General features: G+C 38.5%; 1 protein-coding gene across 5 annotated transcripts in view; it reads right to left on the reverse strand.

Annotated features, from left to right (window-relative positions):
- Positions 1–27,052, reverse strand: part of LOC105477108 (RAB27B, member RAS oncogene family) — a 166,409-nt gene that overhangs the window by 10,081 nt on the left and 129,276 nt on the right. For 4 of the 5 annotated variants that reach the window (XM_011733494.3, XM_011733492.3, XM_071085292.1 and 1 more), the window contains 2 exons: positions 5,525–5,696; positions 3,808–3,893 (listed from right to left, as the gene is read on the reverse strand). In XM_011733494.3, coding sequence (XP_011731796.1) covers positions 3,808–3,893; positions 5,525–5,677 — 239 coding nt within the window. In that variant the 5' untranslated portion in view covers positions 5,678–5,696. Of the gene's footprint in view, positions 1–3,807; positions 3,894–5,524; positions 5,697–7,620; positions 7,643–27,052 lie in introns of those variants that run through there. The other variant, XM_011733495.3, reaches the window with a different exon arrangement.

Raw genomic sequence — 27,052 nt, forward strand, 5'->3', positions numbered from 1 at the left:
TGTATGTTGAGAAGCCCAAAATTAGAGATCTAGAGGTTTCCTGCCTTTCACATTAGATGCCTAATTACTTGTTGGATATTTCCACCTGGAGGAAACTCAGGCACCTCCAACTTCATACATCCAAAACCAAACTGGCCACCCTTCCTAATTTCTTTTTCCATTTATACATCACCATCCTTCTGGTTGCCACGATGTCTGGTTGTCACCTGATGTCTATAGTTAACACATATCTTTTGACCTGCTCATTTCTGTCCATCCACTCTACCACTGCTCTACATTCAAACCCATTCTCTCTCACCTGGACAACTTCAACAGCTTTCTCATTAGGCGTCCTGTGTCCAGTTTTGTTTGGGACCCTACTCCTATCACCATTCCATTTCTTCCCATAGATTATATCAATGCTCTACTAATGACATTTTTAATGATTAGACATCGCTTGTAAGCTAATGCACAAACTCCTTACAAAGCTGGCAAGGCTCTGCAGGAAGTGATCTTTGTTCATCTATCCAGCTTCATCCCTTTGACTACCCACAGACATGCTGACCTTTTAGTTCTTAGAAATTTCTCTCTGCTCCCCTGGGCTTTCACATATGCTGGTCTTTCTGTGGGTTACCTTGTCTTAGTGCTTCCTTTTCTTCCTACCACTTTGTTGAGCCTGGATTGTACTCACTCATACATTGTGCATGAGTACATAGATAATGGTATCAGAGGAAATATCACTTTCCCAAGGGGCCTTCCCAACACTGCATGTGGGCTATGCGCTCCACCTGGTGGGCCTGCCTATGTCTTTGTTTTCCTGTTACTTTCCTAAGGCTCCATTGCAATTGCTTGATCATCCAAATTCTTTCCTAGACTGTAAGCTCCATCGGTAAGGGAGCTGTGTTTCTAACTTGCTATCCATCGTATTTTCATGGCTCAGAACATGGTATTTGCTCACTAAATATTTGTGAAGTTAAACAGTGCAAGAGAAAGAAAGAAACAGTAAAATATATGCAATTATTAAATATGTAAATGACTGCAACAGAGAATGATACTTTTCATATGAAAAGATGGGAGAAGAGATATTTTCACTGCTATTTATTTCCAAAGTAGGATTTGTTTGTAGGGCATCATCATGATCTAAAAATGTAGAGCAGAAATACCAAAAAAATTTATTCAATTTTTTCTTGTGGATTTGTTTCTACCATTCCTTGGAATCCCACAGAGATTATAGTGCATTGATTGAATAGTTATCCCTCTTTGGAGACTAGCTGTACCCACAAAATTGTCTCCTACTCGACCGTAATTGTGTCATGCCAGGAAAACTGCTCTTTGTTCTCTCCTTAAGTGTGTGTGTCTCATTTGAGGACAAGACTTTGTGTTATTTCCTCTCATTGCCCAGAGCATATGACAAAGTTACTGAAAAACGTGCTTGCCATAGTGATCTGATTGGGGCAAACAATTTCTCCTCCACAGCAGCATGGATAGGACATGCTTATTTCAGAGGAGTAACAGACATCCTGCTCTATTCTGTCCAGTATCTTTGATATCCCCCATTTCCCCCACGAGGAGACTAGTAATTCCTTTCCAGCCTCCCCCACCCATCTCATTCTGTCTATTGAGTCAGCAGGGTAGAGGAACCAGTGAAACCATGTTCCAAAGAGTTAAAGAAACCAATGACGAAAGGAACTGAGTTTGCAGGATGGCAGATAAAGAAGGAAGTAACTTGCTGAAACACTGACACTCCCTCTGCTTATGAGATAAGTGAACTGGCTGAAATCGACTAGAACTGATATGGCCGACTGGAATCTGTACAGAACGAGCTTGCTAATGTCACAGCCTGAATTTCTACCACATGTTTCATACTAACTCCCCTTGAATTTCCACACGTGACCCCTGAGATAGAATGCAGAGATAAGTGCCCATGTCCAAGGACTTTCCAGCCCTCCCCTTTCCTTCCACGAATCACCTGTTAATCTCAGAACCCATTCCTTCCCCAACCTTTTCTAATAAAAATACTCTTCAAAAAGCCAGAACAAAAAGACAGATTTGAGCTTGACCCTCCTGTCTCCCTGCAAGTCGATTTGCAATAAAACCTTTCCTTTTCTCAAAATTCAGTGTCATAGTATTGGCTTCCAGCACGTTGAGTGATGACCCGCTTTTGCTCCAGAACACTAGGATCACAGAAGAAACAGACCCCAATGCCACATTATCACTCTTCCCCCTCACTGGGAATGAAGTCTGTGCCCTGTATCCTTTAAGTTTCCATAAGGGCCATGCGTTTTCTCTTCCTTCCCATGATGTGACTTCTATCAATACCCATTATCTTTCATGGATTGCACAGCCAGATGTCCTTAGGCACGGGGCTGAGGTGTGAGGCTTTGTTTATCTTGCTTAGCTACACCTTATATATACACAGAATGCAAAATTCTCAGGGGATGAATAACCTAAGTGTTCCAAAGGCTGCCCTGAGTATTCCCCATTTCCCCCCTAGAGCAGCTGCCTTCAGGGGACAGACAGAGAAGGCTGCCATCATGCAAGGCTGACATATCATGTGCGAGGACATATGGGAACCACATTTTCTCATATTACTTCAAAAATGAATTAAAGTGCTCTATAAAACATACATCTTTGTGACAACAAAACTGACATATGAACAGAGATTCTTGTGAGGAATGGCTTCAGAGGAACCAGCAGTGTTGGAGGGTGTGTGTAAATGGAATTCACAGTCAAAAAAGCTAACAGAGAGGGCCCAGCACCTCTCCTGGCGTTTACACTCACTGAAAGCGAGAACGCTTTGGATGCATTTCAAAGACGGAAGTGTTTACAAGCAGAAGCATTCTAAGACATACGATGCAGGATTTGGAGGTATGTGCCTTCTAAATATCCTCTCTGCCAATTTTTTGCCACTTTTAATTTAATCTAATATTGAAAAGATTCATTAGCTTGGGGTCTTTTGCACTTTGAAATCTTGGATTTTTTTTTTTTTCCATCTGACAATAGAATAGTACCTCCAGCTCTAAGGAATTAACACTACCGAGTATTAGCTTGGACACTGTACCAGAGACAATGTGAAAAGCCAGACAAGATCTCCACACCTGTAAAGATGACAATTTCATTGGGGTGAGAAGGCTCCAAGTGAATCAGTGAACAACAGTTAAAGACAGAAATAGAATGTTCACTTTATGACAAGGTGGCATATAATTATTTTAGACCTTAAGGGTGAAAGAACTGGTGTCTGCAGTAGTTCAGAGGAAAAGTGAGTTTGTTTCAGCTGGGATGTTCAGACAGGCTTCATAGAGGGGAGGAAATATGAGCTGGGCCTGGTACAAGGAGAGGATCAGAAAAAGTGGGAAAAAAGTAAAATATTCTAGCTGGAGGGCAATTGTTTATGATCAAAGTCTGAAAGGACAAAGCCACTCGCACAGCATGGGACAAAGAGGCTGTGTTGAAATAACAGAAAGAGACAAGGAAGATCTTAACACCCTTTTTTCAACTCCCTCTTCAAGTAGCACTTACAATGGCGTTAATTTCCCATCTTCATTCAACTAAATTCCAGAGAACCTTTTTTTCTTCTAAAAAGTGCAAAGACAGTGCAGAGCAAGAATCTTCAGAGAGATTTTTGAAAGTCTGATTTTTGAAATTCGTACCAACTGCACATGGCTACTGTGATTAATTAATTACAAATCATTTATTTTTATTTCTGGATACAAATGTCTATTTTGAAACCAGGAGAAGAGTTGCATATTATTTCTTTTTCAAATTCACATACAGCATTCATTTTAAAGTAAGTTTTTCTAAGCTACAAATAAAGCAATTTACTATTACCGCTCTTGTCCCGCAGTGTCCCAAAGCTGAAGATGCACTTTAAATGCTTTCCCTGAAGATCCATTTGGTCCTTGTGCATTATAAACCTGAAAGACACAATGTTCATTACTTGAGGTTGCTTTGGATTTTGTCAATACTCAAATTCTCTGGGTTCACTCAGCATGTTTTTTCTCAATTACTATAATCAAAGTTCATAGTGCAGAATAAATATTTGCTCTATATTTTTTTTCCAGAATTATCACATGTACTCTCACTTTTAAATGTCAAGTGCAAGTATGATTTTCAACACAGTTTAGGCATATTGCAAACTTAAATTAGACACCTTCTGTCATTTCCTCATGAGGCAGCAAACATCAGATTTAGGACCCAAGTTCTAGGTTCAAACACAAACTCTTCATTTAACCTCTTTGAGTCTTATTTTCTTATCTCTAAAATTGAGATCCATAACCCCTTCCTGCTTTACAGAGTTACTTCAAACTGCAAACTTCAGTGAAATCACAGATGTTAAAGCATTTTTTTTAAAAACAGCAAAGTGCTTTACAAATACCCGAATATCTTTTGCTGTAAAATGGACTTTCAAAATGACTTAGCCATGAAATATGCACAGGATTTCTCAATAAGTTGACACAGGACATTTCAAGCCTTTCTTCACTAGTCATTTAGTCAAAGGCTCTTTTTAGGTAAGTTTACTTTTTTAAAAAAATTCTGGCCTTTTTATTGTTTAAGCAAAGCCTAAAATACTTAATATTTACTCAGTTTCCTTAAGTATAGTTTAGTGAATATGTTTTAAAGGAAAATTTCTGCAAGGACATATACCCAGACACTGGAAAGGAGAGAAGGCAGAAAAACCCTGAATGGGTTGTCAGGGAGTTTGCTAAGCCTACACAACCATGTATTGACTTTCAGATCAGGTCCAGCACAATATAAGAAACCATGATTCAACTTCCCAGGCAATGGCTTCCAATTACCATTTCTTTTGTTTTCTTTCCCAATTCTCAAGGAATGAGTGGATTTGTGACATCAGCTGGAAGCCACAGCCATCTTGGCAATCAAGGATACCCAGGGTGGCAGTAAATCTGGCTGAGCTTCTGTGCCTATGCTACACATCTCACATGTCACAATATCCTTATTCCTGTCAATAGTGTCTAGCATAGGAGAAGGAAGTGGTTGTGATTCTCACTTAAACTCTCTTATCTTGGAAAATAGCATGATTGGTGTCTCACATTCTGTTCATAAGAAGCCAGTGATTGATGGCTGAGTCTACACATAAATAAAAATGCAGCAAGAACTTAGAAAAAGCTCATGTTCCAGATATTTGCCAATCATACTTTTAACTTCTTTCTTAAGAGTGGGGAAATGATCACTTGCTCTTATTGAGGACTTTAACTCAGGTCAGAGTTAATGTTTTTAGATTCTAATAATTCAAGTTTTGAAAGATTTCTTAAGAATTTGTAGAAAACACACTACACAAATCAGTAAAATATTGATTTGGATTGCCTTGTATACTTTGGGAGACAAGAGAGTGCCATTTAATACTTTTCTAGGAAAATGTTATTTATATTTGAAAAGCAGCAAATAATATTCTAAAATAAATTAAAATGACAGGTTATGAATCTCATGTGACAAAAGAGACTCCAGTGCAATAAACATAGCTTCTTCATTCTTATTTTATATAGGGGGATGAGTGACAAGGTTAGCAGTACGATTAAAAACTCACCACACGTTTTTCCCGAAAGTCTATTCCTACTGTAGTGATGAATTTGGGATTGAATTTATTGTCTGTGTATCTATAAAGAAATGTTGTCTTCCCCACCCCTGAATCTCCGAGGGCCAGGAGTTTGATCAGATAATCATAGTCTCCATCGGTCATAGTGATGGTCTTGGTCGGTCTGTATAGGAGAGGGAAAACAAGTATGTTTTGATTAAAGTTGATTTTCATTTGCTTTATATCAAAATATAACATAAATTTAATTTTCAGGGTTAAAAAGTCGAATACTTCTATTCTGCCATATTCAAAATTAACTTGATCAAAGCAGCTTTAGGGGTGAAGGCACATCTAGTATTTTACTCAGTACAAATATTTTTACATCATATCACCTCGTATGGAAAAATATGCAAAATATCAGTTGCCACAGTGTATTAGTCTGTTCTCATGCTGCTGTAACGAACTGCCTGAGACTGGGTAGTTTATAAAGGAAAGAGGTTTGACTCACAGTTCAACATGGCTGGCGAGGCCTCAAGAAACTTACAATCATGGCAGAAGGAGTCTCTTCACAGGGTAGCAGGAGAGAGAATGAGAGCTGATCAAAGGGGGAAGCCCCTTATAAAACCATCAGATCTTGTGAGATCTCACTATCATGAAAATAACATGAGCAGCATAAGGGTAACTGCCCCCAGAATTAAATTACCTCCCACTGGGTCCCTCCCATGAAACATGGAGATTATGGTAACTACAATTCAAGATGACATTTGGGTAGGGACACAGCCAAACCATATCACACAGCAATAGTAGAACTTAAAGTAAAAAGTCATAGACTTGTGTTTTAAAACCAGTGCATTTGGGATTAGGAGGATGGTATTAGGAAGAGGAGAGAGTCACAGGGAACAGAAAACCCAGTTCAAGATTATGCAGATATCCTACACAGAGACATCACTTATAGACAGATAATGGAAGAAAAAAGCAGAGGGATATGTTTTGCATCTATCCATGCAGGATGAGCCTTCTATATAATCTGTATACAAATTATTCCTTTTTAATTTAAAACATTTAACAACTGACATGACAAGCTTTAATCCTGTACTGGTAACACCGAGAATACCAGGACAGGTATTTGACTGACACAATTGCCTACTTGGTGAATTCTCCACTCTTGAGTAGAGCAAAATAATTTACTGCTCAGTACAACTTCCTGAATCATGGGCTATATTAATAGAAATGGGTCATATCTCATGTGAAGGAAGGCCTATGCAGATTTTTCTAGAATGGAAAGGTTTATCTCAGTATTATGTGAGAGGGAGGAAAACTTCCCCACTCCCGAAGATCCAGAAAACACTGTATTCTTTAAGCATTCTGGGATAATTAAAATTAAATTTCAACAACAGCCTATTCTATGGACATGATATGGTTAGAGTTTGTGTCCCTACCCAAATGTCATCCTGAATTGTAATCCCCATAATCCCCACATGTCAAGGGAGAGGCCAGGTGGAGGTAATTGAATCATGGGGGTGGTTTCCCCATGCTGTTCTCATGATAGTGAGTGAGTTCTCACAAGATCTGACGGCTTTATAAGGGGCTCTTCCCACTTTCGCTATCTCTCTCTCTCCTGCTGCCTTGTGAAGAAGATGCCTAGCTTTCTCCTCACCTTCCGCCATGATTGTAAGTTTCCTGAGGACTCCCCCAGCCACACTGAACTGTTAGTCAATTAAACCTCTTTCCTTTATAAATTACCTAGTCTTGGGCAGTTCTTTACAGCAGTATGAAAATGGACTAATACAGGACATATCTAAAATTACTAGACAATTCTAATAAATTTTTATGTGTAAAAAAAATTGGTACATGTACATGTTCAAAAAATTAAAACCATTTTTTTGTTTTTATATTGTTACTTTAGTCACCTATCAAAACTGAAAACTTTTATGTCTTTGGGTAAATAATGATGAAGAATAGAATGAGGTACTCATCAAATAATCTGGTATCATTATATCATTTGGAATATTTGCATTGCTTTACATTATACTTTATTATGAATGTATGTTTCTTTCATGAATTAATGCTTTTTGAGGTAGGATGTTTTTAAAGTTGCAAATTCATACTTTTACTCTAAAGCTTCCCTGCCGTATAACACACTTTCTTCACTAGTAGAGCTCTCTGGATGGATTTTTGCTGACCATCGGTGTTCTCTTTAAAAAAAAGAGAAAGAAAAATAAAAGATCTAGACAAAGAATAATCATTTCTTAGGAAGAGATCCACAGCACCCATCAAGACCAGTCTTCCTTAATAAAAGGATACATGTCTCAATTATTGCCATGAAGGATACACATGTCTCAATTATTCCAATATAGACATTGGAAAATGTCTATATTGTGTGACTGCATAGAATTGACTGGCATCGACCTTCCCTGGCTTAGGTGATCCTCCCAACTCAACCTTCCTGGTAGCTGGGACTACAAACACATGCCTCCAAACCTGGTTATTTTTGTGCGTATTTTTTGTATAAATGGGGTTTCACCATGTTGCCCAGGCTGGTTTCAAACTCCTGGGCTCAAGTAATCCACCCTCTTCAGCTTCCCAAAGTGCTGGGAAGACATGAGCCACCACACCCAGCCTGGTAAAATATTTTACCAGGACTGTATCATTGAATATGTTGCTGCTCTTATTCTTACTTGCTGCTCTTGGTCAACCCAAATGGGTAGCTAAAAGAGTTTTCTGCTGAAGTGGTATGATTTCCCCCCACACTTAAGGTCTGTTATCACCATCACTCTACCTTTTTCTCTCTTCCCCTAAACTTGCTCATGTAAAACTATTTTGGAGGGTGATAATGTTTGCCATTTCACCAGTAGAACTGGATGAAACTGTTAATTTTCAGAAAAAAAAGACAGTGCTGAAATTTATTCTAAGATATTAGTAACTAAAGCCAAATTCTTCCCTAGGCAAGAGCCTTAATTTTTTGAGCAGAGTTTTTGGGGTGGGGGTGTGAAATTGAAGACACTAGATTCTGTGGCTCCCTGAAAAAATGAAAAGAATGGAGTCAATAAGACACACCTACATACTTTAAAATTTTGCTTACAGTTAACTTTTTTTTTTTTTTTTTTTTTTTGGCAAATGTGTGTGTATGCATGCGTGACAGTCTCAAGAAATGCTAAGTCATGAGCAAGTCTAGTTAAATGTCTTCAATACATAGTGTTAGGCCCAAAGATGAAAACTTTAAAAATGGAAGTTCTAGTCTAGCTTCTGACAAGGTATGAATTTACTTAAAAGTGAAATAAGGATGTGAGAAAATACAATGTAATTTTGCAAGATAGAATGATTAATTGATAAATGAGTTAAATCCTGGTTATGTTTTCAATTCAAACAAAACGGTGTCTTCATGGACTGCAGTGATCCAAGAAGATTGCAGAGGAAGGAAAATTTGCATTTAACCTTATAGCAGGGAGGGGAATTAGACATGAGGAGAGGAGATACAGGACCATGGCATGAGAGATTACTTTCCACTTGTAGAATGAGAACACTACCACTTGCCAACTACATGACCTATCATGTTTTCCTGATTGGCAGGCAGATTGTTCTCCGTTGTTTGCACATAAACCTGCCTGGGGCAATACTGGTGCTACCTCCTAGTCAAAGTCTAATCCAGAGTGAACAATCCAGGCTAACACAAATCAGTTCCACTGTGGCCCACACTGCCTCTTTGCTATAAGTGGGTGCTGGACACTTTGTGACATTTAACACAAATTCCACCTGAAATGAATGCAAAGTTTGGCACTGTGGAAAAATCTTTATTTTTCCATAGGCTATTTGACATATTAAGCTAGGTATGAGATAGTTCACTTCTAAGCTTCTTTCAAAAATGAATTTTACTTCTTATTTTTTATATCACTACTCTCCTCTCTCTCTATGTCTACCTCTCTCAACACACACACACACAGACAAACACACACAGTATTTGGCTCAGCTCCTCTTTTTATTATTATGTGATTTTTTTGAATCCTAAAATCATATAGCTTCAACATTCTATTGTTGGTTGTTGGCATGGCAAATACACCATAAAAAAAAAGTCTTGGCAAACTTTCCTAGAACTGGGCTAAAAAAATGATGTGGGAAGGATCAAAAGGCTGACAAGTTCAACCTTTTGTTTATTCCTTCACAGTGGCTGATGGTCTTGCTGGTTCTTGGTTCTGTGGATATAAAAGGGAAGAAAAGGTCAGAAGACTACAGTGTTTCAGGAAATGCATCTCACTCAGTCCTTATCATGGTGTCACAAGCTGTACCACAAGAACCAGGAGGACTTTTAGATACAGAGGAGCACTTCATGGGAAGGCGAGTGGCTGAAAAGAGTAGGGAAAAGAACTGAAATGTATCACACCCATGAGGCTCTGTTTAATGAATAATTGTAAAGGTAAAAAGGAGCCCAAGTAGTCAGGTGGTGTAGCCCCTCAATTTTTGGATGAGAAGTCACATGCAGAGAAGGAAAATCCAAGATTATTATTATAATTTGAAATACAAAGTGTGTTAGATAGGAACAAGGTAGGAATATTTTTATTTTATATAGAAAGGGAATTTTATCCTGGATATATGCAGAAACAGAATTTCCATAGCTAGAATATCTCAAACGAAGTTGCCCATGGATTCACTCTTACACACTCTACCTCTCAGCTCCCCCTATTTTTGTTTAATGTAAGTTCCATTAGCACAGAAACTTGATCTCTTTTGTCTACTGCTGGATTCACAGAGCTCAGCTCAGTGGCTGTCATATAGAAGGAGCTCAATACATATTTGTTGAGTGTATAAATTTATTTAAGCTATCTGCAGCCATGCAAATGTCATGATTAATGAAATTAATTTCATGAGCCATTTGTGGAAGAGGTATGCATCCGAGTGCAAGGACTTGGATTCTCCCTTCTTATCAGTGAGGTGAGTGTTTAGATTAAAGGATCACTGTAGTGCTTTCCAGGTCTGGCTTCCTGAGCTCATTTTTGTTTTTTTTTCTTTTCTCTTCTTTCTTTCTTTTCTTTTTTTTTTTTTTTTTTAGACAGAGTTTCACTCTTGTTGCCCAGGCTGGAGTGCAATGGAGCCATCTCGGCTCACGGCAACCTCCGCCTCCTGGGTTCAAGTGATTCTCCTGTCTCAGCCTCCTGAGTAGCTGGGATTACAGGCATGTACCACCACGCCCAGCTAATTTTGTATTTTTAGTAGAGACGGGGTTTCTCCATGTTAGTCAGGCTGGTCTTGAACTCCCGACCTCAGGCGATCTGCCGGCCTCGGCCTCCCAAAGTGCTGGGATTACAGGCATGAGCCACTGCGCCTGGCCCCTGAGCTCATTTTTCTCTTAAGTTGCACAAGAGTACAAAACCTTCTCAAAATAGAATATTTATATCTTCAGAGGAATAGTTTCAAATAACATGAGAAAAGGCAAAGCACAGAGAAACTGCACTCAAAAGTGAAATTTGTGCTGGCAGAGAACACATAAAGCTGTTAATTGAATAGGTCAGGGCTCAGAGAACTGGAATCCTCCGTATAAGCATCAATTTGCCATCTAACATACCCTCATTACTACCTCTTATTTGCATGGCATTTTGCATGGCTCTGAGGATATACTCCTTGCTTGCCAGTGGGGAGCTTGGCAAATGCTACAGTTACGTGTTGATGGCTACTCCACATTTGGAATCACCCACACATACTTTGGTGCTCTTTGCCAGTGTACTGGATAACAATCTCAAGAATGCCTTGACAAACTATGAACCTGTGACTTTAACATATTAAATTAACAGAAACCAACTTAATTTTTTTTTGTTTTTGTTTTTTTGTTTTTTTTTTTGAGACAGAGTCTTTGTTGCCCAGGCTGGAGTGCAGTGGCCCAGACAAGGCTCACTGCAGGCTCCGCCTCCCAGGTTCACGCCATTCTCCTGCCTCAGCCTCCCAAGTAGGTGGGACTACAGGTGCCCGCCACCACGCCCGGCTAATTTTTTGTATTTTCAGGGGAGACGGGGTTTCACCGTGTTAGCCAGAATAGTCTCGATCTCTTGACCTCGTGATTTGCCCACCTCCACAACTTAAATATTCTTAAGGCACTTTGGAAATCTTAAAATAGTAGGCAGATAAGGTATCAGCGACATTTCTTTGCATTCCATGTACAAAATGTCAGTAAAATAAAGCTGTCAAGCACAAGATATTGATTGACTATGAAATACTCGTTCCCGTAACCACATTTATGCCCTGAAGGTTAGAATTAAACTATGGGTGGCTAAAGTACTCTAAGGACCTTCTGACTACCAAGAGAACAGAAGGTATGTTTCTGAGGGAAGGGGAAGTTTCTTTAGTGTACTTTTTTTTTAGCATTTTGTTCTATTAGGAAGGCAGTTAATTTTTATTTCAACTCTACTTAAGGACTATCTAGAATTAATTCATGAGTATCCGCATGAAAGGTTTCAGATCACAATTGCAAACATAAATTAACATCAACCAAAAAATTACTTTTTCTCTAAATAACATATTTGCCTTTGGCTTAGTTTAGTTGCATCTTTTGAAACTATAGGAATATTCTTTCACTTTTTATTGCGGAAAGTTTCAAACATATACTAAGTTTGAGAGAATAGTATAATCAATTGCTCAGCTTCTAAATTATCAATATATAGCCATTCTTCTTTCATCTGCCTGATAACTCTCCACCTACCAGATTATTTCGAAGCAAATGTCAGACATGATGTTTTTTCATAAATAATTCAATACATATCTGTAGAACAAGATCTCTCAACCTTACCACGATTGGCATGGTATATATCTACAGAGAAGGTTATTATGTTGACTTCTTAAGAATTAGATAGGTCTGAAATCATGTGTTAATGATATTTTAACCTATATTTCACTTACAACACATCAAAGTCAAGTATGTTTTCATATGTTTAATGGTTTTTCAATTTATTATTTTGAATTTTCTAGATGTACAACCATATCCTTTCTTAATAGAGCTTTAAGGTCTTCCTCTCAAATTCTTATGCTTCCTTTGTTTTTTCTTATCCACTTTCACTGGCCAATATCTCTATCATAAAATTAAAGAGTAGTAGTGGGGAGTGGGTTTCTTTGTTTCTGATTTTAGTTGAAAATGTTTTTAGCGTTTTCCCATTAAGCAACATGCTGGCTACTTTTAACATGAGTGGTTATTAAATATGTTGATTGAACTTTCTTCCTCTATTGAGATGATCTTCTGATTTTTCTCCTTAGCTGGATTTTAATGGATTTCCTTATGTAGAATCATCTTTATATTTTTGAAATAAATTTTACTTGTTCATGATGTATCATTTTTAATGTGCTGTTGGGTTCTGTTTTTTATATTTTATCTAATTTTAAAAATTGGTATTCATAAGTAAAATTTGTCTTGTTTTTGAAACAATCTTTGGTTTTGACCTTTGCATTATATTAACTTCATAGAATGTAAAATGTTTCCATCTTTTCTGTGCTCTGAAATAGTTCATGTATTCTTGGGATTATCTGATTTTTAAATGTTAGAAAGAAATTCTATGTAAAACCACGTTGTCCTGGTGATGTTGTCTGGGACTGTTTTCTGAATTATCTTCTGTTTTATTTGGTAATTGGTCCATTTAATCCTGTTTTTTCTTAGGTCAGTTTTGTAAAGCTGAAATTTTGTAGAATATTAACCATTTCATCTAGGAATTCAAATGTACTTATATGGAGTTGTACAAACTATTTTCATATGATTTTTAAAATTCCCTCTGTTTTGATACTTATTTCCTACTTGACATTTCTAATTCTGTATATTTGTACCTATTTGTGGAAGGCTTTGGAAAACAAAGCACCAGTGTTATTTCTTCAAGAGTTTATTTTTATTAATAATATAGCCTAGGTCATTAATTCTATTTCCTACCACCATTCACTTTTCGCTTAGAGTGTCCTCTTCAGCACTACTCTTGTCTTCTAAATTTAATCACACCCACAATTCTGCTGTCCATGAGTTCTCGCACTTCTCCAGTTTTACTCCAGTTTCTAAACACCAACTAATAGACAAGTACTGTGAGGTTAATTTCTAGTGAACCTTGAAAATCTGGACATGAATTTGCTAAAACCCACATTTGCTCAAGGAACATTCTTGCTGGGAACTCTGACGCTTGTCAATAATGTTTTGTAGTCAGTGTTGGGAAAGGACTTTTCCCTGATCTAAGACATTTTGCCTGAATTGAATGTGTTTTTAAATCACTGTTTACTAATAATATTGATCAATTCAGATCAACGCTTGTCATGCATTTCCCTGCTACAAATGATTACAACTCAGCAGGACCCAAACCAGCACAAAGCTATTTTGTTCCCAGGTGCAGAACAATATTGTCAGATACTCCAAATGGATTCCATCTGAGAACAACATGAAAGCAAAGGGCTAGTATTATCCCTGAAGCTCACATACGTCCATGGATAGAAAGTGAATCCCTAATTAATATATCCTTTAGAACACTGTTTTGCAGATAAGACCCAAATCTCAGGGTTAGTTAAAACAATTTAGGCTTTTGCCTTCAGGTGAGTAAATGATCAGGAGGAACAAAACAGTACTACACAAATTTGCTGTTTCAGATTCAGAGAAGACTTTGCGAGATTGTGTTTATGGGCTATAAGTAATTGAGAAACATTTTAAAATGTTGATAGCCTAAAATACCTCTTAATAAAAACAGAGAGTTTAGTTCATGACCAGCCTGGCCAACATGGTGAAACCCCATCTCTACTAAAAATGCAAACATTAGCCAGGCATGGTGGTACACGTCTATAATCCCAGCTACTCAGGAGGCTGAGGCAGGAGAATCACTTGAACCCGGGAGGCAGAGGAGGTTGCAGTGAGCTGAGATCACACCGTTGTACTCTAGCCTGGGCAATAAGAGAGAAACTCCATCTCAAAAAACAAATAAACAAGCAAACAATAACAACAACAACAAAACAGAGAGTTTAGAATGTCACATCCTTCTTGGAAACATAAATGATAAATGTGTGCAATGCCAAAGCGTGCCCAGGGTTATGCTGAGGGCTAGGTGTACTGGGCCTTTCTTGCATTGCTATAAAGGAATACCTGAGAGTGGGTAATTTGCAAGGAAAAAAGGTTTCATTCGCTCATGGTTCTGCAGGCTTTACAGGAAGCATGGTGCTGGCATTTGCTTGGCTTCTGGGGGAGGCCTCAAGAAGATTACAATCATAGTGGAAGGCAAAAGGGCAGCAGGCACATCATATGGTTAAAGCAGGAGCAAGCCACATACTTTTAAGTGACACAGCCAAGGTTCCTAACTGGGCATCAGAAGTAGAACACCACACTTAATTAGTTCAAGCTGGTGGCCAGAATAAGAATTTAGAGGCATCTCCCCCACTTAGCATCTCTCCCACTTTTATTTTAATAAAATAAAAACTAATCTTGTGCGAACACACTCACTATCACAAAGACAGCACCAAGCCATGAGGGAACCAACCCTGTGACCCAAACACCTCCCAACAGACCTCACCTCCAGCATTGGAAAACTCATTTTCAACATGCGATTTGGACGGGGACAAATCTCCGAACTATATCACTAGGTGTGTGTGCAGTTCCATGGGAAGCCACGAGTTTCTTTGGTAAATACTTTGCGCTACTGAGGTTTGAGGTGGTGAGAGAGGCAGGCAAGTTCTCGTTTTTTTCTCATGGATTCCTATTGAGTCTTGCTTCCCCTACTTCATGTCCATCTTTCTTCGCTGCCCCTGGTTCTGCTAACTTCAGGTTCATAAGACATAAAAGCACCAGGTGGCCGGGCGTGGTGGCTCACACCTGTAATCCCAGCACTTTGGGAGTCCGAGGCAGGCGAATCACGAGGTCAGGAGTTCGAGACCAGCCTGACCAACATGGTGAAACCCCGTCTCTACTAAAAATACAAAAATTATCTGGGCATGGTGGTGGGCGCCTGTAATTCCAGCTACTCGGGAGGCTGAGGCAGGAGAATCGCTTGAACCCGGGAGGCAGAGGTTGCAGTGAGCCGAGATAGTGTCACTGCACTCCAGTCTGGGCAATGGAGTGAGACTCCATCTCAGAAAAAACAAACAAACAAAAAGCACCAGGCTTACAAAGACTGCCCAGCCAGCTCCTACAATTGCATAAGGTCTAATCTGATTAATAATGCTATTGTTCAGTAGCACTCTGCAATGGGAATAGCACAGCCAAGGTTGTTGACTGCATATCAGTAGTAGAACACCACACCTAACTGGCTCAATCTGGTGGCCAGAGATAAGAATTTAGAGGTATCTCTGCCACTTAGCATCTCTCCCACGTTTATTTTAATAAAACAAAAGCTTATTTTAACCAAAAACTCATTTTTGGTTGTTATTATCGTTAAAATAAGTTTGTAAACTTAAACCAAAAAAAGTGGGCTCCCCACCTCCTGCTCTTTCCTTTAAAGAGACTGTTCAGGCATTTGCTCAATACTTTAGTGTGACCCACAGCCTACTCCTTATATACACTGCTAGTTGCCACGTGCTACGTGCTCTTCTTGTTCTCCGTCTGACTCTTCATGCCTGCCTTGTGTGACCTGGGGATGAAGGACTGTCTCACTGACTCATCGCACCTTCCCTGCCCAGGATCTGTGCAGAAAAACCTTTGAACTTGTTTCCTGTTACGGCGGTACCTTGAATTTGTGCCTTCCATCAAAAACACGAGGAGTTGCCCCACATTGGGTTTTCTCCAGGACACCGAGGAGAAAAAACGGTTTGGCTCCCAGTGCCAGAATGATGGTCAGGCAGGCATAAACTGGACACAGGTCAGACAAGAGCCACCAGAGTGTCTGTCAGTATAAACATTACCTGTTTGAGGGATCCCTGCCCTCACCTCCCCTCCCGTCACAGGTAAGACAACTAGGGATCTGGGCTTCTGCCAGGTAAAAGAAGGATCCCTGCCAGGCGCAGTGGGTCAACCAGTAATCCCAGTACTTTGGGAAGCCAAAGCGGGCGTATCACCTGAGGTCAGGAGTTTGAGACCAGCCTGGGCAACATGGTGAAACCTGTCTCTACTGGAAATACAAAAAAAATTAGCCTGGTGTGGTGGCACATGCCTGTAATCCCAGCTACTAGGGAGGCTGAGGCGGGAGAGGTGCTTGAAACCAGGAAGCAGAGGTTGCAGTGAGAAGATATCGCGCCATTGCACTCCAGCCTGGGCTACAGAGCGAGACTCCGTCTGGGAGCGCGGGGTGGGGGGCAGGGGCGGGGGCGGGGAGGCGGGGAGAAGGAGCCCATCAGGATCCCCTGTTCACACTGTAAACACCCAAGTCCATCTGCCCTTCATTTCCCTTTAGGACAGTGTTGCTAGCAGGTCTGGGATTGGAACCCCAATTTAGCTGGGGGCTCTCAAAACACACTCATAGTGATTCTGGTTTTTTTGATAAAACTCTCACTGATAAAACTTTCCAGAATGTTGATAATCCAGCATCAGGTACCTGTCTTTATTTTTTTAAGTTTAGAAAATTAAAGTATAGATATTGTTACAGCTAGGATAGGGCCATGAACAGAACTGCTATTTCAAATCTGATATTCTGCATAACTTACTTTCAACCTATACATTCCAGTTTTGAAAGACAGCCATATAATTACCATATGAAGGTATCCTGCTTATATATCCTAATAACCAGCTGAGAGGGTCTTTCAGTGAACTGGCCTATAGTTGAAGTGTTTATCACATATTCAATTTCAGTATTTCTATACTCACTGAAACAAAGTTATGAGCATTTAACATTAGCTTATTTAACTCTAAGGTGTAGTTTTGGCATTTCCCTCCAAATTCTCCAAAAGAAGACCTGTAGATGCTAACTTGTCTTAAAATCAAATAGCAAATGGATCAAAGAACTTTTGCTTTATATCCATCTATCGACCTTCAGCTCACATTGATGACGAGGAAGGGGAAAATTTGGCTCCTTGTCTAATTTACAGCCTATTAAGCCAAAGGAAGAATAACTGTTTCATGGTTTGGAATAGGGCACCTTCAGAGATTACTCTCAAGTTAAAGGCCTCGTGAAATCCATAAAGGGTAACTGGAAACTTCATAGATAGTTCTTTACAACATTATGGTATAGAATTTTACGGTTATTTACCCAGACAGGTACACTTGGCAATTTTTATGTACCAACTAACATAATTTCCACATAAATCTAATAAGTTTTCACCAAACAAAGCAAATTATGACTATGAAGAGAAAAGGGCCACACACATACACACACACAAGGCCATTGCAGTAACAATAGCAAAAATATAAAAAATTAGAAAGGAATATTTGAGGCAGCTCAAATGATAGTAGAATAATGATAAAACAGTGCCTGATATATATGTATGTATTTAATCATATATATACTTAATATATAATATATATTTAATCAGGTACTGTTCTATCATTATTCTATTATCATCTGAGTCTATTATCATTTAGTCTAAGCACTACACACTAATGATTAACACATTTAGTCTTTAAAACAATGCCACAACACTACACATTTAATTTAATCCCTCTCAAAATCTAGTTGACTTTTCACAAAAATCACAAGCTGATCCTAAAATTCATATGAAAATGAAAGGGACACAGAATAGCCAAAACAATCTTGACTGAAAAATAATAAAGTTGGAGGACTTATACTTCTCAACTTCAAAACTTACTGCAAAGTTATAGTAATCAAGAGAGTGTAGCACTGGTATAAGGATAGACAAATAGATCAAAGGAAGACAAGTGGGAGTCTAGAAATAAACTCTTACATTTAGGGTCAATTGTGACAAGGGTGGCAGGACAAATAAATGGGAAAAAGAATAGTCCTTTCAACACAGAAGCTTTAATAGAAAAATTAACCTAAATGGATCATAGACCTAAATATAAGAGCTAAAACTATGAAACTCTTAGAAGAAAATATAGGAGTAAGTCTTCATAACTCTGGATTAGGTAATGATTTCTTAGACTCAAAAAAAAAACAACAAATAAATTTAAAAATTCTGTGCTTCAATAGACACCATGAAAAAAAGGAAAATACAACCCCTAGGCTGGGTGAAAATACCTGCAAATCATATATGTGATAAGGAACTTGTATCCAGACTACATAAAGCACTCTTTAGCTCAATAAAAAGACAAATAAGCAAATTTTAAAAATGAGCAACGGCTTTGAAGAGATATCTTCTCAAAGACTGCATATAAATGGCACATGAAAAGAAGACAAAACAGCATTAGTTCTTAGAAAAGCATGAGTCAAAACCGCAATGAGATATCACTTTACACCCACAAGGATGGGTATAAAGAGATGGACAGTAACAAGTGTTGTTGAGGATGTAGAAAGTTGCAACCCTCCTATATTGCTGGTGGGAATGTAAACGGAGCAGCCACATTGGAAAACAGTTTGGCAATTCTCCAAAAATTTAAACATAGATTTAACGCATGACCCAATAATTCCACTTCTGGGTCTAGACACAAAAGAAATGAAAACATATATTCACTCAAAGACTTGTACATGAATGCTCATAGCAGCATTATTGATAATAGCCCCAAATTATAAACAAACCAAATGTCCATCCACTGAATGTGTAAACAAAATGTGGCATGTATGTACAATTCAATGTTATTCTCCATAGAAAGGAATGAAGTGCTTATAAGGCAACAATATGGGTAAACCTTGAAGACATTATGTTAAAGTAACAAAATCAGAAGCAAAAGCCAAATATTTTATGATTCTGTTCATATGAAATGTCCAGAATAGATAAATCCATATAGACATAATGTATAGGCGCTTTTGCCAGCAGCTGGTGAGAGGAGGATTGAGGAATGACTGCCAGTGGATATGGGTTTCTTGGGACGAAGGGTGAAAGTGTTCTGGATTTAAATAGTAATGGTAGCACAACTTTGTGCATATTCTAAAAAAACACTGAACTGTACTCTTTAAAAGAATAGATTTTATGATACATGAATTACATTTCAATAACGCTGTTATTGAAAACTCCAACAAGGTAAGAATGTTATATTTTCTCTTACAAATAATTTTTCAGGCCTAGCTCTACAACACTTGTTTGTTTGCATTGTAGTTACTTACTAGTAAGTATCATGCATATTCAAACAATAATACCCTCCTGAAACCAAATTGAAATTGCCTATAGAATACATTTTATCTATAGGCCATAGAATACATTTCTATCAAAAATTAGAAAAGAATATTTGAGACAACTCAAATGATAATAGAATAATGATAAAACAGGGACTGATGTAGATAAATATATTCAAACATATATACCTTTAATCACCTATATATTTAATCATATATTATATATATTTAATCAGGTACTGTTCTATCATTATTCTATTATCATCTGAGTCTATTATCATTTAGTCTAATCACTAAACAGTAACGATTAACACATTTAATCTTTAAAACAATGCCACAACACTACACATTCAACTTATTCCTTCTCAAACTCTAGCTACCTTTTTGCAAAAATCACAAGCTGATCTTAAAAACTCATATGGAAATGAAAGGGACACAGAATAGCCAAAACAATCTTGACTAAAAAATAATTCTCACAAATAAAGTAATTCATTATTTATAAAAATGTTTGTTATTTGACAAAGTTCCAACAGCCAATCTACTGTGCACATGTGCTTACAGATCAGGAGTGAGTAGTTGAAAATCATTGAGAAACAGCAGGGCAGGTTGGTGATCCAGGCACCGCCAAGCGATCCTGGATCAGAACTGGAGCATGTATATAATCCAGTGGGTCCCACAATGGGGATCATCAATATTCCCTGTGAAGTTTACAAATACCAACTTGAGGGACTCTCTGGATAAGCTGAAGCAGAATGTCTTCAGGCAGGTCTTGGACAAACGGGAGCTTAAATATTCCACTAGGAATCAACAGAAGAGCAAGCAACCAGGTCTGAAAACTATTTTTCTCCATCCTCATCCTTCACTTTGAGACATGTCTAGAAGGCACTATTCCAGAATCTTGAGACTCTATAAATCCCTTCAGCACCCCATTCCAGTGTAGAAAACCCATTGGTCAAGAAAAGAGCCTATTTATCTATTAATAATTTGATCCTGTGGCAGTTTAGAGCAATTTCTCCTTACTGATGGCTATCAGCAAAGCTTGGCACATAGCTTGCAGATTTCTCCTTCTGCTGAAAACTGTTATAAATGTCCTTTTTTTTTTTTTTTTTTGAGACAGAGTCTCGCTTAGTCGCCCAGGCTGAAGTGCAATGGTGCGATCTCGGCTCACTGCAAGCTCCGCCTCCCGGGTTCACGCCATTCTCCTGCCTCAGCCTCCCGAGTAGCTGGGACTACAGGCGCCCGCCGCCTCGCCCGGCTAATTTTTTGCATTTTTAGTAGAGACGGGGTTTCACCGTGTTAGCCAGGATGGTCTCGATCTCCTGACCTCGTGATCCGCCCGCCTCGGCCTCCCAAAGTGCTGGGATTACAGGCGTGAGCCACCGCGCCCGGCTATAAATGTCCTTAATATGCTTTCCCCACTACATATGATTTTGTTCCCTCACAAATTCTAAATTTCCCTGAAAAATAGGAGTAGCCCCCAAAATATTATAATTTTACTCACTCAAAACAGATGCACTGAGATGTTATATAAATGTTTGGATTAAATAAACTCACTTCAAGAATTTTTGGAAAGATTTATCATTTGATTTCAAAAATTGTTCTGCTTGTCTTCTTAAGTTGGTTGCATGACTCAATTTTTCTAAGGGAGTCATGCTTTTTTTTTTTCTTTAAATGCTTTCCTAGATCCTTTCTGCCAGGACTCCAGCTAAGGAACAAGAAAAATAAATGTAAATTGCTTGAAATTCTGTGAAGCTGTATATTGAAAGAATCTTTCAAATAAGTCTCTTCTGATACTGAAAACACTTGTGATGCGATGAAGCAGAACCAATGTCATTGAGCAGACTAGGAAGTACACCCAAAGAGGCCAATGCCTTCCCTAAGATCAGTCACCAAGACAGGAAAACGGGTTTTCCTAACTTAGTGGTTCTCAAACTTGGCTGCTTTAAAAACTCCCCAGTGCCCAGGCCATACACCAATTTAAGTATTGTAAATCTGAATTCTGATATGACAAAAGTATGTGTACCTTTTAACACTCTCCCTAATGATTCCAACATGTAGCCAGGGCTAAGAAGCACTGCCCTACCTCTTAGTCCAGAAACTCCTCACTGCCAATGAATGATTCCTAAGTCTCACTCTACAGCTACTAGAAGAGTAGACCACACTCATAAAGACATGTCTTTTCCTAAGACAGTGCTTAGTTAGGAAGATGGCTCCTTTCCCACCATAGGCATCTGATTCAATGGGCTCACCAGCACCAGTCGCAGCATGATTCATTGCCCTTATCATGAAAATGATATGCCACCCTCAGTGAAGCAGATAATCCATCCCTTTTCTCTGTAGATTTATGTGATATACGAAAGCATATTACATTTATATATGCAAATTGAAGTTTCTACTCCTAAACAACGTCTCCATAGAGAAAAAGATTTGGTTTTAAGTTAAAAATATGGCTCGTTTAATAAAATGCTTTATTAAGTTTTCTGACATTGGCTTATTACTTGCAAATTGGGTTCATTTTCTAGGTAACAGCTGCTTTGAGGAAGTCATGCCAAAGTTCCACTGCTTTGCTTTGATATCAGAGAAAGGACAAGCTAATCAAAATATGTGCCTACAAGTTCTGCCTCTCTGAGATGTGGGGAAGCTGAATTAGATAGCATCTATGGGTTCGTAGGCAAATATCTATGAAAATAAGATGTGTCATTTTATTAAAAATTTCTCACTTAAATATAATTCTAGATAACTCACAGAGCCATTTGATTCCAAGGAAAAGCCAAGATCTCTTTAGAAAAAGAATATTGGCTATTCATTGTTTTAGCAGATATTTTACAAGAAGCATTTTATGAGTTGAATAAATGCTGGAAAATGGATATTATATCTACAGAGTATGGAGTTAGTCCAAAGAAGGTGCGTGTTTGTTTCACCAGTCTCTTTCTACCCTACATAGATGCCTATGGAAATAAAAATCTCTGACTTGGAACTTTCCTTCTGCGATGTGCACGATTTGAAACTGAACAGAAAATAAGGAAGGCAATTACATATGATTCTTAACTCTTATGTGATTGGGGAAAATATTTCTTCATCCGCTAACTTATTTGGAATGAATTCTACCTCAGAAAATCTAGGGTTCTAAATCTGACAGAGGAGTTCAGAGGAGAGAGGAAAAACTCATAAAGGGATGTGTGGTGGGGTGGGCAGAAAGAATCAGGAGGGCTTCATGGAGGAGGTGAGATGAGAGCTGGAGTTTGATAGCGAAAGGAGTTAGGGAGAGCTGGAATGAGGAGAGTGGTGGTCCTGGAGGTAGAATATGCACGAATGTCATTGGTTACAGGAGATTCGGTTTAGATGGAAGCAGAAGCTTCTGGGGCCTTGGCAGATGAGGTGGGATCCGAAGGGTCATTGTTGTCTATGGTATAATGGAAAGAGGCAGGCATTGGAATCCACAGCCCTGAGTTGAGAAGCTCAATTTTAGCCATTTACCAACTACAGGAAAAAAGTACTTAACCCTTGATTCTTAGGATGTTTATCTGCAGTCGTGCGTATGTAACATACCTGGCTCCCTCCCTTGAAGAGGAATTCACACGAATTCCTCTCCACTCTTGACATGCCAAGAAATAGGGAACCACAAAACCCTTTTGACAAGTACCCAATCTAACAAAAACACAAAACAACTAATCAATTATTATAGGCTACTTATTAATCTAACTGAAGTTACCAACTTCATCAGAGCAAAGGTAGTATAGAAATCTCAAGGGAAAGGCATGGCTGAGTTTTTAAAATCTGGTTTTACTTCTGCTTCACAAAGCACTAGATTATGCGCTAGATGATTTCAGCCACTTCATCCCCTACTGGAGCTCTGATTAAAAATACAATATGTCAACATTGACTAATTACAGCTTTAATGAGTCTACTGTTTACCTCTTGGAAGTAACCTAATTGTTTGACCATGTTTCAAACTCACCTAGTGTTTTCCAATATAAAACATTTATAATTTTGTCTTTGTCGAGTTTCACTCTCCAGCTGTTACTGGTGAGAAAAGTCATCATTAGCACAAAGACATTTACAGCTATGACCACCTTTCCCGCTGCTGGGTGCTTTTTAAAGTTTAATCAGAACAGAGCAGAAGGCAGATTCTTGGTGCCTCACTCAGAGCCTGCTAAGGATATGACAACGGAGAGTGCCATTCCCAATTCTACAATATTCTTTAGCTTTCAAATTGGTGATTTTTTTTGGATTAATTGCAATTTTTGGTTGACAAAAGTCATGAAATATTTGAAAGTGTGGATGGTTTAATGAAATTACACTTATAAAAAAGTTGCTACTTAGAACTGTGCATTATGCTTTTGCTAAACTTTTCATTAAGTTGGGACAGGGATCTTCATATGGAAACATATTCTGTTGACTACTGATATTCACAGTGACTGTTCTTGCTGAAAACGAATCACAAATTCAGTAATAAAATAAAATAAACATCAAGAATTGTAGTTCTTACAAACTAAGATTTGTTATAAGACAGTTGTTATGACATAGGTTTGCCTGTAATTTTCCAGACTTGATCTAAAAGGAGAGTTTGTGGCACTCGGAAAGGACACAGACTGGGCTGTGTTACATCTCATCTCTGCAAAGTCACCGCCCTGAAGCCTACTCCTGGCCAGGAAAAAATATGACAATTTCCATTAAAAAGTGACATGTTAATTTCTCATATATTTGAACAAAAGGGAACATATAACTTACTACATTAAGTCAAACACTAAAAGGTAAATGTTAACATTTTAGTGGAATAAAGATCTCAAAAAGTTATCATTCACAAAGAATAGATTTGCTGTATCTGACACTTCCAGTTTATTGATGATCCAGTCTCAAAGAAATTCTTGGGGATCACTCTGCCCCTCCAGTGTCAAAGAATGCTCTTCCTAACTCGTTTCTGTTAATTTTTAAAAAGGCAAATCCAAATCCAAATTTTATTTTATAAGTTTCCAATAACCTAAACTGCAAGCAGTGAAGCGGAGAGAAGGGGATTTTTAACAGCTAAACTCACGAGTTTTCCTGCTGGAACCTGAGCCCATTTTGGTAGGTGTTATTCTTACAACAAAAGGCATAATTATGAAAACTAAAGGTTTACATGTAAAAGTTCAAGTATATAAATTCTAATGCATGGAATAACAAAATAGAAATGCTTCACATTTGCTCTATCTATGAATACATTGAGTTGAGTATATCACTGTATGTAACTATGAGAGGGTTTATATTTTAGAAGAATGTTAGCACTGTCCTTTTCTGATAATATTACTCAGTAGTTAATCAACTAGTTCATATTTACATGATGACGATTACAGGCTAATATAAAGGTCCATTATCTTTCTCCTAATCAAGCAAAGGTTGGGACTATGATGTTGTAGACTTTAAAATCTTCCAACATCATCTGAAAGAGCTGATTTTCCCTGGGATTTAAAATCGAAACTAGTTTTATAAATCTAACTAAGGGGGCGGGCGCGGTGGCTCACGCCTGTAATCCCAGCAGTTTGGGGGGCCGAGGCGGGCAGATCACCAGGTCAGGAGATCGAGACCATCCTGGCGAACACTGTGAAACCCCGTCTTTACTAAAAATACAAAAAAAATTAGCCGGGCGTGCAGTCGCCTGTAGTTCCAGCTACGGGAGGCTGAGGCAGGAGAATGGCATGAACCCGGGGGGCGGAGCTTGCAGTGAGCGGAGATCCCGCCACTTCACTCCAACCTGGGCAACAGAGCGAGACTCCGTCTAAAAAAAAACAATAAATAAATAAAAAATTAAAAAGTAAATCTAAGGGGAAGATGATCGTGTTGAATATCCTTTATCTCATGGTATACAGGTTTATATTTTCTTAAGCAATCTAATTAAATAGGACAAAATAGGAGGAATGAGTATAAGGATGCAAGCTACATTTTTTTCCTGAAGCATAACAGCACTGAGTGGGCTATATCATGTTTATGGATTATAGAGGATGAGCAGGGTCATAATGAGTGCATGTGCACATGCGTCTGCATGCCTGCCCACATGTGCACACATGAATGCACATGCATGAACACATGAGCATACACAACATACACAGGCACGTCAAGCATGCGCCCATCATTAAGCTGGTGCATGCACATCTTCTATTTATATGCCAGTCTTCTATTTAACCTGATCGTGCCAGAAGATATGTCTATTTTGAATGTTTATGGAGTAAACTAGAAATATATATAATTTGCAATACAAATTTTATAAATTTGAAATTTTTTAATATTCATAATTCAAAGTAGGAGAGTGAGATGCTCTTTTTTATTGATAATTTGAAAGTTATCCAACATGCAAAAGCTACTCTACCTCTAAAGGGTGTGGTGGGTACGATGGAAACGATTCGTAAGTCTCTTTACCTGGAAGTAAGGGGGAATTATTTCCTGGATGGGCAGAAGAGAACAGAGGAGAGAGTGTTTTGTAAAAGATGTGAGTGGGTAGGTAAGACAGCACATGTCATCAGACTTGTTAAATGAACACTGACAGAGTACCCAGGTGGAGACCTTATGAGGTTGGGCATTAAATGTGGAACAGGGCGCTTCAAAAGGAAAGATCAAAAAGTTTCCTGGGGACTCTATATTGTTAACGGTCTCTCTGGTTCCTGACTTTGATAAAAATGAATACAGCAAATACATTTATGAAACCTTTGCATGCAGAACACTAAACCTAGGAGAGAGAAGAAAATGAAATTCTTCCTTCATTTATGGAAATATATGTACAGTAGTTTAAAAACATTTGAAAAGCAACAATTATGGTGTCCTAGGTAAGAAATTAAAGAAAGAGTGTGGGTTTTATCATTGGAATTAGAGTTCACAATATGCTTGTAGCATAGCTTCTTTTACGAAACAAAGATATTAATCTTCCCCCAGATTAACTCATTAACTCGCCCAGCAAACATTTATCAGGTGCTAATATGCATTGGGCACAGAGTTTATTGTGAAGATTACATGAAGCATCCTAAAAGGCTCCACTGCTCCCTCTCCAGCAAGACCACTGTAACACCTGAAATGGCCACATGCCCTGGTCTGCTCAGCACAGGCCCAGTTGACATTCCCTGTTGTTAGTGGCACCCACCTTCACCCTCTGAAAGGCCCTGCTTTGGATAAACTGCAAGGTCACTGCAACTAATAAGAGCCTCCTAACTTGTCTCCATGCCCCCAGTTTTGCCCTTCCCCCATCCATTCTCCACATAACAAGCAGAGTTATCTTTTAAAAATATAAGTCAGACCACATTACTGTTCTACTTAATATTTTCCAGTGGCTTCCCATCAAACTGAAAATAGAACCTAAAGCCACTTGTCTGGCTTATGAAATGCTGCATGATCTGGCTCTGGCTACTTCTCTACTAATACTCTTTGCCCTCTTTCCTATATTTCTTGAAGGAGCCAAGTTTCATCTGGCCCCAAGGCCTTTGCACTTGCT

The sequence above is a fragment of the Macaca nemestrina genome, chromosome 19 (genome assembly GCF_043159975.1).
Source record: "Macaca nemestrina isolate mMacNem1 chromosome 19, mMacNem.hap1, whole genome shotgun sequence".
NCBI classification, from domain to species: domain Eukaryota; kingdom Metazoa; phylum Chordata; class Mammalia; order Primates; family Cercopithecidae; genus Macaca; species Macaca nemestrina.